Source organism: Misgurnus anguillicaudatus, chromosome 12 (assembly GCF_027580225.2).
Source record: "Misgurnus anguillicaudatus chromosome 12, ASM2758022v2, whole genome shotgun sequence".
NCBI classification, from domain to species: Eukaryota; Metazoa; Chordata; class Actinopteri; order Cypriniformes; family Cobitidae; genus Misgurnus; species Misgurnus anguillicaudatus.
In genome coordinates this window covers 2,168,226-2,189,089 of record NC_073348.2, presented here as the reverse complement: position 1 = coordinate 2,189,089, position 20,864 = coordinate 2,168,226, and the positions used below count along the sequence as shown (strand labels likewise).

Here is a 20,864-nt window from a genome sequence, read left to right as displayed (position 1 = left end):
TGACTAGTTGCTAAACTGATCTCTTGAACAAATGCCTCGTCGAAAATAACAAATGTTTTGGTTTTCTAGGTAATCTATGTGCTGTTTTTTTTCTTGTTATATAAATAAACTACGTTTAAAGTACTTTGTTGTTATTTATTCTTAGCAGAGTTTACCAGAAGTTACGTGCGGACCGCGACAGCCGCTTGTTTATGTTGTTACTGTTGAAACGGTCTATAATTTTTTTCTGCTTATACTCTTAAATATGGGTATTTTTTTCAAAAAAACTAAATTTTTAGCAAAAAGCTTAAATAATTGCTTTTTTTGAAGGAATTTTGTTAGAGATCAGATTCAGAACGGTTATCTAATAAACCATAAGAATTCATCAGGAACAAGTTTTTTCATGCAAATGTTTTCTCTTAAAGGGGACATTCCACAAGATGTTTTTAAGATATTAAATAAAGTACATATGTGAAGTTTTAGCTCAAAATACCATATAGGTAATTTATTGTGCCATGTTAAAATAGGCACTTTATGGGGCTGAGCAAAAATGCACCGTTTTTGTGTGTATCCCTTTAAATCCAAATGAGCTGCTCAGGTGGGCGGAATCTCAAGCGCTCGCGCTGTAGACATGACAGAGCATCGAGGAAGATTAATCATCTGTTTTATGCATACTAAATACATGTTTATCAGCAGATGGGGAACATTGTGGAATAAAAATAAAGACTTTTAGGTCTCATGCTGCCAGTGTTTTAAACAGGCACAATGATTTTCAGCATGTTACAAATAAAATACACGTCCACAAACACTCAGTTTATTTTTTGACCAAACCACACAAGCACATTTAAATGATCTGTAATAAACAACAAGTTTAATGCTTAAACTTTAGAGAAACAGATCAAATGACATGTTTAAGTTTATTGTGTACACATATTGAACACATTCGCGTTTCTGTCAGTCTCTCACTCTCCATCCTGTAACTCCTCGTATTCATTTGAAACTTCAGAGAAACATTAAACAATATTTATGCTTATTGTGTATGATAGTGAATACGCGTTGTTCTCTTACTCTGTCTTGTGCAGTGCATTAATCCTCATGTTCATTCATATAAACTTCAGAGAAACATATTAAACAACATACTTGAGAGCGAACCGTTGTGTCTCTCTCTCTCTCTCTCGTTCATTCGCTCACTCGCTTGTAGATTGTAGGCTCCTGTTTGTGTTTGAGGGAATACAAACGCGTCATGCTGTCAGTCATACTTTCTCTCGGTCACTTGCACTCGAGGCAGCATCATGGTTGGATAGCGCAGTTAAAGGGGTGGTATCATTATAATAAGATCCCCTACCTACGTCATGTGGGGAGCGAAATCCGCATGACCTATTTATTCACATGCTTGCAGAGAGAGCCTTACCAAAACAAAGTTACAGGGTTGCTATTTTTCATGTTTTCTGGGTTGGTAGAAGCACTGGGGACCCGATTATAGCACTTAAACATGGAAAAAGTCTGATTTTCATGGAATGTCCCCTTTAATTAACGAGATAACTCATCAATGGCGGGGAATGAGTTAAAATTCAACAGCCACCATTAATCAAAACTGCTATAATGACTATTATGACAGAATATCCAGTATGTGCAGATATATTAAAGGGATAGTTCGGCCAAAAACGATATTAAACCCATGATTTACTCACCCCCAAGCTGTCCGAGTTGCATATGTCCATCGTTTTTCAGACAAACACATTTTCGGATATTTTAGAAAATATTTTAGATCTTTCTGTTAATTAAATGTAATGTAACGGGGTCCAGCAATAGTCCAGCAAACGTTATAAACTACCTTCCGGTAGCGCCACCATCTTAGACTCAGGAGAGAGTATTAGCGTAGTGTACGCACTTTTCTTAGTGACGTATGACAAATTCGGAGGGCGGAGGCACAGAGCAGCAGCAGAGAAACCTCTGTACGCTGCGTAAGCTCTCATCCTGAATGCGCATCACTCCAAAATGGCGGCGCTACCGGAAGGTAGTTTATAATGTTAATAACATTTTAAATATGGACATTTCCACAACAACACCGCGCGGATCACCCCCAGAAGACCTTTGTTTATCATCCTGGAGCCGTTTGGATTTAATTTGTGAAGGATGGACGCACTGTTTTGGACTTGAAGGTCGTGGACTATTGCTGGACCCCGCAACATCACATCCAATGAACAGAAAGATCCAAAACATTTTCCAAAATATCCGAAAATGTGTCCGTCTGAAAAACGATGGACACATGCAACTCGGACAGCCCGGGGGCGAGCAAATCATGGGTTCAACATCATCTTTGGCCGAACTATCCCTTTAAGGCAGCATCTAATAAAAATATAAAATTAAAAAAATATATCAATGATTGATGACTACATTATACCAACACCTCTTTTGTAGATCATGATGAATGTGCCAGCACAAACATGTGTCTCAATGGGATGTGCATCAATGAAGATGGCAGCTTTAAGTGTTTGTGTAAACCTGGATTTACCCTAAATCCTAGTGGACAATACTGTACAGGTGAGTAGTGCAATGTTCATGTGATCAGTTTGTCTATAATGTCACATTAGAGTTATGTTTAACATCCCGTAATGTTTAAAACAAACCCATGCTGACCTTCTCCTCCTGTGCTTGCTGCTCTCTTGGCCCACAGATCTGTAAATGTTTATGCTGATGAGAAACACCTGTGCTCATCATAGTGAAACTCAAACATTTTTGTCCTCAGATGTCACTGTTTCCTTTGTCTCTTTCAGACTTTGATTTGATTTGTAATAGAAGTATGTAATTTAGTGTACTAGTGTTAGGGTTAGGGTTAGTCAATAAGGAATATGAGGAATTAGGAATATTACAAATGTTCTCATGTGATTTGATGGTAAATAAAGTGTGTTATGTTACTGTACATGTGTATCTCACAGATATGGATGAGTGTCAGACTCCAGGTGTGTGTATAAACGGACGCTGTGTGAACACTGAAGGCTCTTTCAGGTGTGATTGTTCTGCAGGTCTTACTGTAGGACTAGATGGACGCACCTGTGTAGGTAAAATGTAGCTTATACACTCATGTCCACAATGAATCTGTACACATATAGACTTCCCTGCTGAAAAAAACAGCATAGCTACCAGCAAGACCAGCATATGTTGTGTTTTGGTGCTGGTTTGCTAGTGAACACCAGCTAAACCAGCATAAGTACCAGCATCCTATGGTGGTCATACAAGCAAAGACCAGCATATGTTGTGTTTTGGTGCTGGTATGCTGGTGACCACCAGCTAAACCAGCATCAAACCAGCATAGATCAGCATAATTCCCATACTGGTCCATGCTGTTTGATGCTGTTTTTTTCAGCAGGGTTATATACCTCGACACTTGGTCAGGTGGAGCCGGGGATTGAATCACCAACCTTCCGGTTTGTAGACAACCTACATGAGCCATTGCAACATTCTTTAAAACAGCTTAAATGTTAAACTAGCACAATTTAACCACAATGGACAGCTGTTTAATATATATGTATTTGCATTTAAATAGAGCCGCGTTACCACTTTTTAATAAATCAACGTCTCTCTTTTTTCGTTGGATAACTCCTCTCCCGGGGGTCACGGGATCCATCGGATAAACACTTCGGGATCTTGCCGGAAGTAGTATGTCATCCGGGTACTTTTTGTCTACTGTTTTTGGAATACTATGAATTCGGACACACTACTTTCCTCGCCTACTCCTTTCCGCCTACCATATAGTATGGAAGTAGGCGGTTTCAGATGCAGCCAATCTGGGGTGCATTTCCCGAACAACGACGTAACGACTGCTGAACCAACATAGTACGATGCATAGTTGAAGAAAATAAACACCTTGTCAAGACTGTTTCCTGAAAGCATAGTAATTTGTCGCACATTCGTCATTTGAACCATGTTGGTTTAACAACATAGTTGATGATGTCACGTGGGAGACGAAAAACTAATTAATATGCGCAAATCGATTTAATGTCAGATTATTGCTGCAAATAACATATATTGCATCGGAAGACTGATTTTGTTATCGTGATTTTGTTATCTGTTGATTTTTTCCAAGATATTCAATTTATGCGCAAGTTCCCTCTTACGTCACTTCTCCCAGGAATTCCCCAGGGTCTTAAAGCTCGTAGGGCTGCGCACATGCACAGTTTTCAAATGCAGCGCTTTAATTCTGTTAACAAACCTAAAGACTTTTTATATATTTAGAATGATGGATATAGAATGTACCTCATGTTTTTTGCTTATTTTTTACATATTATAATAACAAGGAACGATGCTTGTAACGACAGGTAAAGAGCTGTCTTTCAAACCACACAAGTTTGCGATGCAGCTTGCGAATGTTCGTTTGAACTACAGTTTCGGGAAACACCAAATTGTTGAACTTTGTCAGTAACGGCAAAACTTACGACAGTAGTTGTCTAACGATACTTTTGAGAAACGCACCCCAGTTCAGCTCATGGAGATCTCTACTAATGAGCTGATGATTTGAATCAGGTGTTTTAAATAAGGGAGACATACAAAATGTGCAGAGCAGTGGGCCTTCATGAATAACGTTAAGAACCACTGTCTTAAAGCATATTAAAACGCCACATAAACATGTAAAAAAAACGGTCTATGGGGTAATTTAATAGTACACTCTAAAAAAAATCCATACAAAAACGGACCAAGTACTGTGTAAATATGAAGGAAATTTCCGTATTTATTTTTTACAGGTGTTTTTTTGAAAACATGTTGCATTATGGGTGCAATAACTCCTGCTGCAATCTTTCATTTTTGCCTCTCTATCACCATCTCTGTTTGAAACCTAAAATTACAACTTGCTTGCAGAGTTATTTTCTAACATGGATGATGTTTAACTTCTAAACAAATGCTGACAGAACAAGGTACAAGTGTTCAACTATTCCAGCATCCACATAGTAGACAAATCTTCTTTCTGACGTGACGTGTAAGTCAAATGGATATTTACCACAACATTTATCACAATAAATCTAAAGTTTGTGTTTCTTTTAGATTCATTTGAAGTCACCACTATGGTGATTAGTGTTTCCTTTAGTTAGGCTTTTTTCCCTTAACCTTCACAGAACTGACTCTTCTCTTTTAGCATTGCAACAGTGTTTTTGCTTGAGGAAGGAGAATTGTCTATGATGTCATATAAGCTTAGTTGTTTTTATGTTATGCTGCCTAACATTTAAATATGAAATGATAAAATAAGAATAAAGAACTGAAGTGTATAAGAGTGACACTCTATGATGATCTAAAAACACACTATTAACTAAGATTGCTGCAAATGTGTCAGCTGTGGTTCTTGCTTCAGAGACATCAACACTTTGGATACAAATCTCAACAATGGTGAGAGTAAATGTTAAGAAAGAGTTTTCTACAATCCTGGTAACCAGCATGCATTGCGGCATGAAGCTTTGTTGTTGATTGTCACCATTGTTGCGTTTCATAGGCAGATTGAAGTGTCCCTAAAGGTTACGGACAATGTTCTGTAAATAAAAAGACAGTGTTCTATAAATCTACAAAATGTTCAGTTTTTGAATAAATGGAAATGTCTGTAAACATAACGGAAAAGGTACCGGTAATTTTCTGCCAGGACATTATCCGTTTTTTTACGGATTCTTTTTTTAGAGTGTAGATGAAGCATGCAAGCTTATTGTCTGCATGTAAGGGCCATTTAGATATGCAAATGACTGGCAAAACTTTTGGATATTTTTTCTTAATGAATGGTCTAAATATAAAATTAAAAACAACAAAATGTCATCTCCTCAATAATTGACTTTTGTTTTATGAATCTATTTTTATCTGGTCTCAAACTATTTCAATTATAATTGTAACAGAATACACTCATGTTTTGTCTTTTATATACATAAGTCTGTATTTCATTGCTCCTCACATTAGTTTCATTAGTTATATTTCTCTTTTGGATGGACTTTGACTCTGTTTTGACACGGTTTGTCATGTGTGTGTTCTCTTGTATGTACTTTCAATTATGCTGTGGATTGTCTTTTAATTAATAAAACTATTTTCTTCTGTGCACATACGGTATTTTTTACTATAGTATTTATGAAGCAGTAGTATTGTATTAATTTTGTTCCTCATATATTTCTTTTGCAGACACACACGTGCGCAGCAGCTGTTATGGAGCTATTAAAAGAGGTTTGTGTTTTCGACCCTTGCAGCGAGCTGTTACTAAATCCCAGTGTTGCTGTGCCAGCACTGAATATGCCTTCGGTGAGCCGTGCCGTCCCTGCCCTGCCAGAAACTCAGGTGCACTGTACAGTTATACTTTACTATTTTAATTAACACATGAGGCCAGATTTACTATCAGCTTGCGCCAGTGCACACACCGCTATTTTGGTGTTAAATATTGACTGTCTGTATTTACTAAAGACGCGCAGTGGATAATTAGCGCTGAAAAGGTGTGGTATACTTATTTTTGCGACTGACCTTATTGCATATGCATTTCTAGGAGTTCCCTAGGAGTGTGTGATATTACTGGTATTTGCGGCATTAAAAACTAAGCTGAAAAAAGCATGTCTTAAACCATTTTGCGCCTGAAATGGCTGCAATTGTAGCTGATAGGATGAGGCTTGGCAAAACAATTCAAGGCAGAGAACTTGTTCCACACCTAAGAGTTTATTTGTATTGCCAGAAGAACATATTATTTAAAAAAATATTGTTTGCCAAGCCATGTTTTTTTTTTTAGTCAAAGGAGGAGACGTCACTTTTCAAAACTTGTAAACCTTCATTTTTTGTCTTTTTAGTGTACTATGGCTTCATAAGCTGGGATTTTACACCTCAAATTTTCATCTGCAATGTCCGTGGTGCTGAACTTAAGATCAGCTCTGCTTATTGCACCCTGAACTAATTTTGAGCTTCTCTTAGTAGATTACGTTGGTCATTGTGGAAATCAGCTGTTGTGCCTGCGTTATTAAATTTGCACCTTTTGAGTAAATAACTTGCAGTATTATCACTCCCATTTGCGCTTTTTGGAATTGCTCTCACTAATTTGCCCAGTTTAATAAATCTGGCCTATGATGTGTTCTTGCTCTCGTTCTGTCAATCAGTGTCCAAACCCAGAAACACACCACAAAACTTGCAACTGAACTTAATGCAGTAACACACTGCAACTCAACCAAACAAAGAAATGCACTGCAACTACTCACAACTCAAACTAATGTAGAAGTGCACCACAAACACTCGCAACTCATCCAATCAAAGAAATGGACTGCAAATACTTGCAACTCAACCATTTTGTTGTGGGTGTGTGTCACCCAAATGAGATTGTATGTAGGTCAGTAAACTTGTCAAAAGCATGTGACTTTAGGCTGAGCTCTAATTGGCTGGTTTCAGATCCGTATTAGGGCGCAGCACTTTGCACACCAAACCCTCCCACTTATGTTTTAAGCGAACAAAATTGTTTTTCATGTTTTTTAAACTTATGTGATTGCACCGCTCTCAGAGTCTCATAACCACGTTGCAGACTGTCATACAAGGCGTTCAGTTGAAGAATAAATAAAGGATTAAGAAGCTTGGACCAATTGAGCAGCAGAAAGTGATCGCGGTCGAGCTTAAACTGTAGGCTTTTCCAGCACTTATGGCAAACGGAGTTGGGTAGCTGGATGCGATGAAAGTCATGCATTTTATTGTTTTCCCTGTTTGTTGTTTTAAAGTCTGTGTCAGGCACGTGCACACATAGACATCAAAGGGGGCTTGAGCACCTGTGCCCGGTTGGATGAAACTCCTTAAGTGAGGGTTTCCCTGAGGGAGAAAAAAATCCCTGAGGTAAGGGATTTATTTAAGAGCGTTGCAACAAAGGTCTTAACTGTCACCCTTACCTAAGTGTTTATACTAAGTATTTTACGTTAGTCTCTGCCAAAACACGGCAGCGTAGAAGCTGTTGCTATAGTTACAAAATCTCACAGCATAAACAAATCAACGCACGCAGCTCAATAGACGGCGGATTTGTGTACAATGAAACATCGCAAATAACAGACTGTAAAGTGCAGCATGTATAAAACCTCAAAGTAATTTGAACTTAAAGCACTTTAGATAGACGGACGATCAAACCGCAATTCTCCTAAAAAATGCGCATCACTTTTCTCTAGGGATTATTTAGATCGTTAGAAATACGCGTTGGTACTTCACTTTCTTAAATAACCATAAAATCAGCCATCGCGTGTGACGTTAAGGGACCGTTTATAGTCCCTTAAGTTTTTAAGGGAAAATAGGACTTAAGGACTTTGTAGCAACGCATAGCAGAACTTAAGGTAATGTTTTAGCTTTTAAGTGTAAATACTTATTGACAGGCTTAAGGTTCACATAAGGGTTTTTCTTGCAACCCATTTTTTATTAAGGGTCCCCTTAACCTTATATTTAAGGTATTTCTTAGCTTAAGGACTTTCATGTAACCGGGCACTGCCCTTTTTATTCCTGGAGAGAAAGTGCCCTTTTTTGGGGGGGTGCTTTTTATTTTTTTTAAATAAAATATATTCCTGTTTTTGTTTGTGCACAGCTTCCCTGTCAAACAAATATATTTACTCTCTGACACACGTTGGGCATGCAGAGAAAAGCCCTGAAGGCCCTCCTTAAAGTGATGAGCTCTGTGGTCAAGGTCCTCACTGACATTACAGAGCAGGAGCCTCCAGATATTGCTGCTGGTGGTGCCAGGATGTACCTTAAAGCCATAAACTTTTGCTCTGCCTTGAGATTGCCACTCCTGTCTTTGAAGTCACTGCTCTTGCCTCTGATGCTCTACAGAACTGTGATATTGATCTGTCCACAGTCTGTTGTTGATGGAGTGAAGGAAACCATGTCCAATCTCATAACAGAAGAACAGTTTGGAAAACTGTTTAAGAGTGCCACAAATAAGGCAGAAGCCGCTGGGATCAGCATTCCCAAAGAGCCCCCAGGACAGCAAAGGCAGAGGAGGGTGCCTGCAAAGTACAGCCAAAGTACTGGTGCAGCCACAGAACCACTCCTTCCAGTCAGTAGAAGACTACTACAGAGTAAAGGTGTAATATTCATTCTTAGACGTTCTTTCTCAGGAACTACAAAGAAGACTTGGGAGAGAAGGTGAGACACAGTCCAGTAAAATACTGAACACACTCCACAGTTTGACAAAGACCAACAACTGGATGGGCAAAGATGCAGTGGGTCCTGGCTCTCTTGAGGCCATTCACACACTGTGTGAATTCTAGGAAGGAGAGGATTAGAAGTTGAAAACAGAACTCAGGGTTTTGCATGCATCTTTCCCAAACACATCCACCATAAAGGAGATGTTAAAAACACTGAGACAACAGTGGACAGGATATCTTTTCAACACTGGTGGAAATGATAAGAACTTATGCAACAATTCCAGTATCAATAGCAACAGTGGAGAGGTCATTTTCCAAGCTCAAACTGGTTAAAGTCATACTCAGAAGCCTATCCACCGAAGATAGGCTTTCTGATCTCCTTTTCCTGGCTATTGAGAAAGACATTCCTGTAAACCACAGTGAAGTAATTAACATCTACACAGAGGGACATGGCCCCCAGAAGGTTGCCGCTGTAAGGGAGGAAGGAGAGACAACCATTAAATGGAAGTAAAATATTTTATTTTGAAGTAGAAGACCTTTTTTTGTAATCATTTTATTAAGTTGCTGTATTTTTGTCTGTGTCTGTGTATGTCCCTGGTCTGTGTGATAGACTGTGTAAAGTTTTGTAGCGCATTGAGCTGGCTTTGCATGGACATGATAAGAGTTCAGATAATCCAGTATATTCTGTGGTCATGTTGCTTCCCTTGATGAAGTTTACAAAAGCACCCAGAGAATGCCAGTATGTTTAAGGCAACTTCGAACTGTTGGACTGTATGTTGTCTGTTGTGAGGGAACACATGCTTGATTTATTTTCATTTTTGATCTGTCAAAATGAACTTTCTACTACTAGTCATGGTATTTGCCCTAATGCAGGTTATGCAGCACTGTGCAGCTAATCTATGTAAAGTTCTGCAAGAGTGCAAAATACTGAAGTACTCTCTTGCGATACTTTGATGTCTTACGCTTATAGGTCTGCGCATCACTGCTGAAGTTAAACACTACAGTGTAATGTAGGAGCGTGAGATCAATCTCCCTAACAAAAGTAAAACTGTAACAAGACATTGTCTGTCTGAGGTAAAATCTAATGACAATAGAGTCTGCATTAACTTGCCTTCTTGCGCAATAGTATTTTGTTATTTGATTTTTGTGATGTTCATATTTGCCTGTTCAGCACACCCGCTGTCACTGTGAGATAAAAGCATTCATTAATGTGCTTCATGTGATGTTAAACATGTAAAGTGTGTGTTTGAATGATTACCTTGATTAGTTCATTACTGATAATAAACCCACATTATACTCAAATTCACAGATTCTTAGTAGATTTATTTTGTGCTTTAACAGTTAATTTTAGCAGTCGCATTTTCAGCATTTTAGCTGATACATTGTCACTTGATAAATGATTATTAACAGTCCTGCATTACTACTTAACTACTTAAAACTTATCCAAACAAAGAAATGCCCCACAAATACTTGCAACTCAACCAAATGTAGAATCAAGTCACAACTACTTAAAACTTAACCAAACAAAGAAATGCCCCACAAATACTTGCAACTCAACCAAATGTAGAATCAAGTCACAACTACTTAAAACTTAACCAAACAAAGAAATGCCCCACAAATACTTGCAACTCAACCAAATGTAGAATCAAGTCACAACTACTTGAAACTTAACCAAACAAAGAAATGCCCCACAAATACTTGCAACTCAACCAAATGTAGAATCAAGTCACAACTACTTAAAACTTAGCCAAACAAAGAAATGCCCCACAAATACTTGCAACTCAACCAAATGTAGAATCAAGTCACAACTACTTAAAACTTAGCCAAACAAAGAAATGCCCCACAAATACTTGCAACTCAACCAAATGTAGAATCAAGTCACAACTACTTAAAACTTAGCCAAACAAAGAAATGCCCCACAAATACTTGCAACTCAACCAAATGTAGAATCAAGTCACAACTACTTAAAACTATACCAAACAAAGAAATGCCCCACAAATACTTGCAACGTAACCAAATGTAGAATCAAGTCACAACTACTTAAAACTTATCCAAACAAAGAAATGCCCCACAAATACTTGCAACTCATCCAAACAAAGAAATGCCCCACAAATACTTGCAAATCAACCAAATGTAGAATCAAGTCACAACTACATAAAACTATACCAAACAAAGAAATGCCCCACAAATACTTGCAACTCAACCAAATGTAGAATAAAGTCAAAACTACTTGAAACTCAATCAAACAAAGAAACGTTGTGCAAACTACACATAACTCAACCTAACGCAGACACCCGCCGCAACTACTTGCAACTTATACTAAAATAACCAAAATCACTCTCAACTCATCCAAACAAGAATTTTGCCGCAAGTACTTGCAACTCATCATAAAAAAATTCTCAACAAATTTGCAACTTGACCAAACGCAGAGTCGCATGGCAAGTAATAATTTTCAGTGTGTTAACGAAATGTTTATTTTTTTTCTTTTGGTGTTCCAGCTGAGTTTCAGGCATTGTGTGCGGCTGGTGTTGGATTTTCTGCTGATGGAACAGGTGTGTGCTTCACAAACAATACTAATCACAGCATGATTTATTTTATTTAACTGTATATTTCACAAAGCAGCATTGCTACTCGTGAAATGATTTGATCCTTTGCCAATTGTGTACGTTTGCCCACTGACAAAGAAATTTTCAGTCTATAATTTTAATGGTATGTTTATTTGAACAGTGAGGTGTAGGTAATAAAGTGATCAATGACTGTGTCATTACCTATTAAAGACTTGAAATGTAATGAGGATTCAGAATGACTAAACACAGATGTGTACAAGAGCTGCCGGTTTATTTTTTACAATACTGTACATGTAATTCACCTCTTAAATGTTGAATATTTGAAGAGTTATGATATGTGTTTGTGAAACAGACATTAATGAGTGTATTCTGGATCCTGATGTCTGCTCTAATGGACTGTGTGAAAATCTCAGAGGAAGCTTTCGTTGTGTTTGCAACATCGGATATGAAAGCGATCAGAACGGAAAGAGCTGTCTGGGTTAGTAGATATTTCAAAGAATTCATCATTTAAAATCACTTTAACATATTTATTAAATTACCTGCATTTTGTTGTGAAGTATAAAGAAATTCAGAAATTATTTTTTTAATAAAAAATGATGACATAATGATTCCTGTAATATACATTTACATTTAGGCATTTAGCAGACATTTTTATCCAAAGCGATTTACAAACATAAGGAAACAATCAAGCGATTTGTCATAAGGAGGCAATAATACAAAACGTGTTTATACCAAGTTACAAGTTTTCACAATTATGAAACAATACCTGTTGAGAGAAAGAGATATTTATTTATTTATTTTAGAATAGTTTGTCTACAGTCAGTGTCAGTTTGTCAAGTATATTTGGAAAAGATGAGTTTTGGCAGATGACTAAGCAATGCATTTGTACCCAGTTCAGTTTGCTGTAGTCTTCTGGTCACAAGTGATGTTTGATGTGTATTGTCTCTGTTAACAGATATTGATGAATGTGTTGTGAACAGTCGTCTGTGTGATAACGGTCTTTGCCGAAATGTTCCTGGCAGTTATAGCTGCTCTTGTCCCTCTGGATATACCTTCAGACGTGATACAGAGACGTGTGAGGGTGAGATATGACATCATACAACACACAGACTCTATCTCATGTTCACTAAGACTGAAAACATGCTGTTTGTGTTGTCAGTACTGAAGGGGAAAGAAATGTCTAATCAGATGTCTGTTAATATCAGATGCAGTGGTAGACAATGAAATGTTTGGTCTATATAACAACAAAGCTTGATGTACAGTTTCATTATGAACTCTGTGCTTGTTTTGTGTTAAGATGTGAATGAGTGTGTGAGGTCTCCATGTGTTAATGCCGTTTGTAAGAACAGTGCCGGATCTTTCACCTGTCAGTGCTCACTGGGAAGTAAACTGGACTCAACTGGACTCATATGTGTTGGTAAACACTCCTTTCATGTTTCGCTACGTTAACATCAATTTAAATCTATTACTTATAATGTTTTTCTTTTGTAATTTTCTGGTCATGCCTGCATGTTGACTACACAATGTTTTTTACACAATACATTTGATGTTTTACACTTTATGCTATAAAAACCATTGCTGTTTGTCTGGGTATTTCACAGACACTATGAAGGGCTCTTGCTGGTTAACTCTCCAGGACGGTCATTGTGAAGTCAATGTTAATGCAGACACGCTGAGATCTGAATGTTGTGCTACACTGGGATCGGCTTGGGGTAGTCCATGTGAACCATGCCAAACCGGTATGACAAATAAACATTGCTGCTTATTATTACACCTACAAGAGTTTCAACACCAATTCTACTTTACTATACTAATATACATTTATTACACGGCTCTCTAAAATGCTTGATTCTGATTGGCCAGTCACGACATTCCAAGGTATGTTATATTAAGCTAACAACCGCTCAAAACTAATAACACACAGTAACACACGATGCTGCAAATAATTTTGACAGGTACAGTGTAATATTACAAATATTTAATATAAATATGTATTTTAATAAAATATATGACATTATATTTACAAATGATTCAACCAAATAGTGTAATGCCACATACCTTTATGAGGTACTATAGTTTGGTTGTCTCATCCTGAAAATATCCTGATCCATTCATGACAGTTTCCCCAACAGAACATACAAAACTCTTATGTCATGCAGCGTTGAGTTGCCTTGAAAAGAATTGGTCTCGGTTACCAATGTAAAATCTATTACAGGTGATAGGGAACGAGACGCTGTGATTCATTGCCATAACTCCTTGTGCCTGCAGCGCATGTTTTACTTTTTTCAAACTACACTGCAAAAATGACTTTCTTGCTTAGTATTTTTGTCTTGTTTTCAGTAAAAATATCAAAAAATTCTTTAATTAAGAAGTATTTTCTTGATGAGCAAAATGACCTAGGAATGTTTATGATAAAAGTAAACTTATTTCAAGAAAAAAGCAGCTGGCGCTGGCAGGCAACTTTTTTTTAAACGCTGGCATGGGAAAGAGTTAATTTAAGATTTTTTTTATATTTTTACTAAAAACTACACAAAATACTAAGTAAGAAAGTCAATTTTGCAGTGTAATGTCAAACTACTACACTGCAAAAAATGATTTTCAAGAAAAAAAAATCTTAGTATTGTTTTATGCACAAAATCACTTAAAGGGATACTTCACCGATTTAGCATTCAGCTTTGTATCTGTAGAAACCCAGCAGTATTACTGAATGAGCATGTTTCCCTCCATCATTTCCCCCTGAGAGGAGAGATATCTGCATTTTGGTTCTGCAAAAAAGTCCTCCGATGATGTAATATGACGATTTTTGCATCATCGGAGGACTTTTTTGCAGAACCAAAATGCAGATATCTCTCCTCTCAGGGGGAAATGATGGAGGGAAACATGCTCATTCAGTAATACTGCCGGGTTTCTACAGATACAAAGCTGAATGCTAAATCGGTGAAGTATCCCTTTAAATTTGATATGTTTGGTCTAAAAACTAGACTTATTTTCTTGTGTTGTTTTGCTCATCAAGAAAAAGCATCTTAATTTAAGAATCTTTTGATATTTTTACTGAAAACAAGACAAAAATTCTAAGAAAATATTTTCTTGAAAATCATTTTTTGCAGTGTATTATATAATTTTTTATGGGCCATTTCCTTGTAAGATGGAAAGGCTTGTCTAGTTGAATATATCTGTTAATATGATATCTAATGTTCAATAGTCAAAAACAAATTTGTATACAATTTTATTAGATTATAATCTATTTATAAAGACAATAAAATTTACAATAATACCATATATTCTACTCTATTTACACTATGGGCCAGATTTGCTAAACTTTATAAACTTTGTATTTGTTTGTTAATGATGATTGCACATCGGTCCCTTATGGTGGCGACATCTCCAAGCCCCTAAACATGACACTACACAAAATGAAATTTAATTGGTTCTTTACGTGTCAGTCATATGACCTCTTGGGCGGTAATTGGCCATTCAAAGCTGCCATGGTCCCCATACCATCTGTTTGTGTAACAAAACCAATGATCAATTAAAACTAGGCTAAAACCAACCCAATGACCAAACACTGAAACTCAAGATATGCCACTCACATACCTAATAAAATACATGTTTTTACTGTTAAAACTGTTAACTGTTAACACACAATTTGATTGTAAGCTTGTAGGCTTGCCGTACAGCTGCTTTGCCAAAACCCACATGATCACAGTGATGTTTCTCTACACAGATCCTGTATGTGAAAAAGGATTTGCTCGACCAAAAGGCTCTATATGTGAAGGTAACAGACAGTACATCCATGAGTTCATTATCACTCCATTCTGTTTTGTATTCATGTCAGCTTTTGTTTATTGTGAGTAATGTCATTTTCTTTAGCCAGCTCTTATATTTGTCTGTATGTGTGTGTGTTGAGATGTGAATGAGTGTGAAGTGTTTCCCGGTGTGTGTCGTGATGGTTATTGTATAAACACCAGAGGATCTTTTGAGTGTCAGTGTTCTGATGGTTTGGTGTTAGATGTTACGAGACGTCTCTGTGTGGGTGAGTAACTCTTTTATCTTCACATCTGTACTGGCTGATGTTGCATCTGTTCTTAATATTATTACACATTGTTTTTTAATACAACGTTGATAAATGAGTACATACGGTGCTGATGTGAGATGTTTGTTCAGACATTCGTTCAGAGTCCTGTTACATGACATACGATGAAGACGCGTGTACGCAGCCGGTCCCTGGACGTTTTCGTATGGATGTGTGTTGTTGTACGGTGGGTTTGGCCTGGGGTAAAGACTGTGAGTTATGTCCAGAGCCCGGCACAAACCGGTATAGCGCTCTGTGTCCGAGAGGACCGGGATTCGCTAACAAAGGAGAAGTGCTCACCAACAGACCTGTCTATAAAGGTGAATTAAATTAAACATTAATATGTCTTTTATAAGGTCAAGTTTATCTAAACAAGAGTTTATTTCCCTCTTCGTCAGACATCAATGAGTGTAAAGTGTTCAGCAGCATCTGTACTTATGGAAAATGCCGGAATACCGTGGGAAGCTTCCGATGTCGTTGTGACAGTGGGTTTGCGCTGGATATGAATGAACGAAACTGCACGGGTGATGATGTGTGTCTGTAAAGATAAGACAACTCAATCATTTTCCATCATTTAAAAAAGATATATTTCAATATTTCTGTGTGAATTTCCACAGATATTGATGAGTGTATTATTTCCCCTGATGTGTGCGCTCATGGGACGTGTGTGAATACACTAGGCAGTTTTCAATGTGAATGTTTTCCCGGCTATGAGAGTGGATTTATGATGATGAAGAACTGCATAGGTAAGTCATGCTTCACAGACAGATACAATCAAAGGCATATCTTTGATTTTGACATCGGTGGGGACGTAAATAATGTTATTATCTTAATCTAAAGTGTATTTATTAATGTTACACGTGTCAAGAACAACAAATATAGAATTGGCCTATTTTTTTTGTGATGTCAGTAAAAATTCTGAATGGGTAAGTAAAATACTAAACCATTAGATTTCCTCTCAATGTGCTCCAGCAGAAAAATATATAACACATTATACTTATTCGACAGCCATCACAAAAAAGCACAAATAAAACAATTATTGCTAACTATTGTAGTTTTGCCATGAAAAACACTGTCCCTGAATCATTATGTGAAACTACATGTCTCATATTTTGTGCATAAAACTGTTATATTAGAATATAAGAATGCTTTCTTTCTTTTTTACTCACTTACAGCCCAGCAAAAACAGAACATTCCTCTAACATTCGTTTTTTGGCTATTTGTTTAAAAAAACAAAAAATAACATTCTGGGAACTTTCTTTTTAGGTTTTAATTTTGCAACCATAAAATAACATTCTTATGAAATTGCAAGGTGGTTATTTTTAAATAACCTAAAAATAACACATTAGGAAAATGCCATTATAACATTAGGGAAACGTTACAGTAACCTAAATTACGTTGTATTTTCATAAAGAAAACTTTTCTGGCTAACCAATAACATTGGGGGAACATTTCACTTCTTACAAGTGAATGCAGCCTACATCAAACATATAGCAAGTAAAGACAAAACCATTCATAAAGTGGTGTAGGTTAAAGAGGCGGATCTCAAGAAAGGCAAAGTCAATCATATTAGCGATGTGAGTTGCAGAGGCGGGACTTATTGCAGAGAACGAAATCAGATAACTGTTGGGTTACCAAGTGCTATTTTTACAGAATGAGATTGTAAAAGAGCTTTAACCTCATTTAAATGATCCCTGATTAAATACATTTTAAATAAAATAAGTAAGAAAGCACAAGCAACAGATGGGCATCAGTTGTTATATATGAATACAGATCAACTGTTTGGTTGTAATTATTGCTAGAGACAATTCAGTGTGCCTACCCAAATCGACACCCTTGGATACAATAATAAACCTTATTATAGGATGACACTTCCTATAGTTTCGCTGAATGGTTGTGAAGCTTAGCTAGTCATTATCCAACATCACCCTGCTGGAAAAACCTGCATACCAGCAAGACTAGCATATGCTGTGTTTCTTGCTGGTTTGCCGGTGACCACCAGCATAGACCAGCATCATTCCCATGGTGATGGTTTGGTGCTGGTTTAGCTGGTGGTCATACCAACAAGACCAGCATATGTTGTGTTTTGGTGCTGGTATGCCAGGCACACATCATTATTGTTAAGATGTCAATCTTACAGGTATGTTACTGGTGTGGTTGTACCTCATCTACAATTGTTTGTGGATAAATGTGTTGTCATCATGAATTAGTGTATTAGTGTAGTGTATAGTGTGACTATATTATATCATCTTCATACCATGAGCTCTGATGGCTCCATTATAAGTTCTTCAGTAGGACACAGATAGATGAATCCTCAGTTCATGGCTATCGATATAACCTTCAGTATGGTTTATGTGTTGATGTTGTGTAGATATTGATGAATGTGAGCGAGACCCTTCTCTCTGCAGTGGAGGTGTTTGTGAAAACACTGATGGTGGCTTTCAGTGTTTGTGTCCAGCTGGTCTTCATCTGTCTGTAGACGGCAGCGTCTGTGAAGGTAAGAGCTTAACCCCTTAACTGGCGCAGGGTGTGGGGTGAAAAGGTAATGTACACCTTCAAATTAATATAACTTTGGTCTAGAAGCCTAATCTTGGTTTTGTTTTAAAGACGACACTTTAAAGTTTTCACAGAAGTGTCTGGAGGTAAAAATATAACAGTTAACATTTATTGTTATTAACAAAATAATGCAATAAAGTATATATTTTATACATAAAATTATCACAAAAAATGAGGTTTGTGTTACAATTTTAGTGGTTTTACCAACAACGGCAACCACTAGGTGTTAACGGTTTGCTGCATACTACTGTCATAAATTACTGTCACCGCATTATTATTACTGATAAAAGCTTTTGAAAACTACATTCTTAGACCTTTCCAATGATAAGGGACAGCGTCAGTTAAGGGGTTTTAAAATAACATTTCTCCTTTTAATCAACTTACTTGGTTGATAGATATTAACTTGATTGAATGAATGTGTGTATATCAGCTTTACATGCAGCATTCATTTGTTTTGTCTTCATCAAAACTTTTAGGGGTGATCTGATTGAAACTAATGGATGAATCTGATTTCTGTTTATCTTTAGATGTAAATGAGTGTGAGTCCAATCCAACACTGTGTCATAATGGCAGATGTGTGAATATAATGGGGACGTATCAGTGTACCTGTAGCTCCGGTTACCAAACAACACCTGACAGAAAAGATTGCACAGGTAAAACTAGAGATGCTTCACAGTCATCCCGTGCCTTACTAATCAAACCTACAATATTGTTTTGTAATATCATTTTAATTTAGTGCCTTCTTTCATCTGCTCATTTTATGTAACCTAACTCTCTTTTATCTCTGTTTTGTGCTTCTGTCTCTCCACGATCTTAAGTGTTGTGTTGATGGACTTTAATCCATTTTTCCACCAACACTTGAATGATCATGAAGTTATAGTATGTTTGTGTATTGTTGTTTCAGATATAGATGAGTGTACTATAGAGAACGGAGGATGTGAGCTGTACTGCAGTAATACAGAGGGAAGTTATCTCTGCAGCTGCAGTCAGGGTTACGCACTGACCCCAGATCAGCGCACATGTGCAGGTTTGTTTAAAACATATGCTGTGCTATTAATAAACGTGGCGGTCCAGTATTTCTCTATAAAGTGAATTCATTTCCTCCTAAGAAATGTACCCAACCCCAAATAACCCAAATTACTTTTTTACCTAAACCCAAGGTACATAAATAATATTTTTGAAAGACCCGACCTCAGACAAACGTGAGAAAAGTAAACCTGAGTCACACCCAGTGTCAGTTTTTTTTAACACGACTGGACCCGAATGTAAACGGCACTGATGTGTGTTCAGTCTGCAGCCCCACATGCACCAGTCAGACAAAAAGAAACCCCCGGTGGCCCCCGGCCAGCTGCTCCATTTATTGTCATCTGTTATCTGACGACGACACCAAGGTTACCGCTAAAATCTGCATTCAACTTTGATTGACAGGTCTACCTTCGGCCAGCCACACAATGTCCCAAGTGCTCAGAGGAGCATTTGATGCAAACACACGAGATATTTTGGGTTTTCTAGGGACCAATCTGCAAAACACATTCATTTAAAATGACCAGAGACCCGGGGCTGCTAATATTATACCCCACCCATGTCTGAGGCACATGTGAAACTTTTAAACCCGAACCCGCTCGGGTCCTCAGGTTTTTCTGTTGTTGAAGAATGTGAGTTTTGAAATATATGGTCAATAAAAATGCCCAGACCGAATCCGTGTCTCTCTTTCTCCAGATGTGAATGAATGTGAAGAAGATGTTGATATCTGTGAAGGTGGTCAGTGTGTTAATGTTCCTGGAGAATATCACTGTCTGTGTTATGAAGGATTTATGGCATCTTTGGACATGAAGACGTGTGTCGGTATGAAAGAGTTCTGCTCACACATTTCAGAAATGTGATGGAGATTTAACTGCATTGACAAAATGCGATTTTGTTTGTTTGATTCCTGCAGATGTGAATGAGTGTGAAGTCAAGACAAATATCTGTATGTTTGGGGAGTGTGAGAACATCAAGGGCTCTTTCATCTGTCATTGTGAGATGGGTTACTCGGTAAAGAAAGGAACCTCGGGTTGCACTGATGAGAACTGATTCAGTAAACATTACAGTAACACATCACATCAGACAGACATTCAGATGATAACAGTAGATTTGAGACTAATGTATATCAGAATATTATAATGTACACATGTACTGTATATTCTGATATAGATGTTGATGAGTGTGAGATGAACGCTCATGACTGTGATACACACGCTTCATGTGTTAACACTGAAGGACATTACTACTGTTCCTGTATAGACGGATGGTCAGGTGATGGGCTCACATGTGCTGGTGGGTATTATTTTACTTTAACCATGTTATTGGCTTAAAGGAGTGCAGCTTTTATAATATACATTATATAGCCGGGTAGAGATGATGTCATATGTTTGTTATGGTGTGTGTGTGTAGATATAGATGAGTGCATGGAGAGATCACACGTCTGCAGTTCAGATGCTGAATGTGTGAACACTATTGGCTCGTACCTCTGTCAGTGTTCACATGGCTTCACTGGAGATGGATTCACCTGCTCAGGTCCATCATTCGTATGTCTGTCTG

General features: G+C 37.4%; 1 protein-coding gene across 1 annotated transcript in view; it reads left to right on the top strand.

Annotated features, from left to right (window-relative positions):
• The first annotated feature begins 2,392 nt into the window (after positions 1 to 2,392).
• The window catches only part of fbn2a (fibrillin 2a), a 56,807-nt gene continuing 38,335 nt past the window's right edge, over positions 2,393 to 20,864 (top strand). The window contains exons 1-20 of the mRNA XM_073873771.1: positions 2,393 to 2,523; positions 2,919 to 3,041; positions 6,127 to 6,279; positions 11,588 to 11,641; positions 12,009 to 12,134; positions 12,612 to 12,737; positions 12,954 to 13,073; positions 13,258 to 13,395; positions 15,381 to 15,431; positions 15,564 to 15,689; positions 15,821 to 16,048; positions 16,127 to 16,252; positions 16,346 to 16,474; positions 18,100 to 18,225; positions 18,812 to 18,937; positions 19,189 to 19,311; positions 20,004 to 20,129; positions 20,221 to 20,349; positions 20,481 to 20,600; positions 20,718 to 20,840. Of these exons, the coding sequence (XP_073729872.1) occupies positions 2,427 to 2,523; positions 2,919 to 3,041; positions 6,127 to 6,279; positions 11,588 to 11,641; positions 12,009 to 12,134; positions 12,612 to 12,737; positions 12,954 to 13,073; positions 13,258 to 13,395; positions 15,381 to 15,431; positions 15,564 to 15,689; positions 15,821 to 16,048; positions 16,127 to 16,252; positions 16,346 to 16,474; positions 18,100 to 18,225; positions 18,812 to 18,937; positions 19,189 to 19,311; positions 20,004 to 20,129; positions 20,221 to 20,349; positions 20,481 to 20,600; positions 20,718 to 20,840 (2,470 nt within the window). The 5' untranslated portion in view covers positions 2,393 to 2,426. The remainder of the gene's footprint in view (positions 2,524 to 2,918; positions 3,042 to 6,126; positions 6,280 to 11,587; positions 11,642 to 12,008; positions 12,135 to 12,611; positions 12,738 to 12,953; positions 13,074 to 13,257; positions 13,396 to 15,380; positions 15,432 to 15,563; positions 15,690 to 15,820; positions 16,049 to 16,126; positions 16,253 to 16,345; positions 16,475 to 18,099; positions 18,226 to 18,811; positions 18,938 to 19,188; positions 19,312 to 20,003; positions 20,130 to 20,220; positions 20,350 to 20,480; positions 20,601 to 20,717; positions 20,841 to 20,864) is intronic.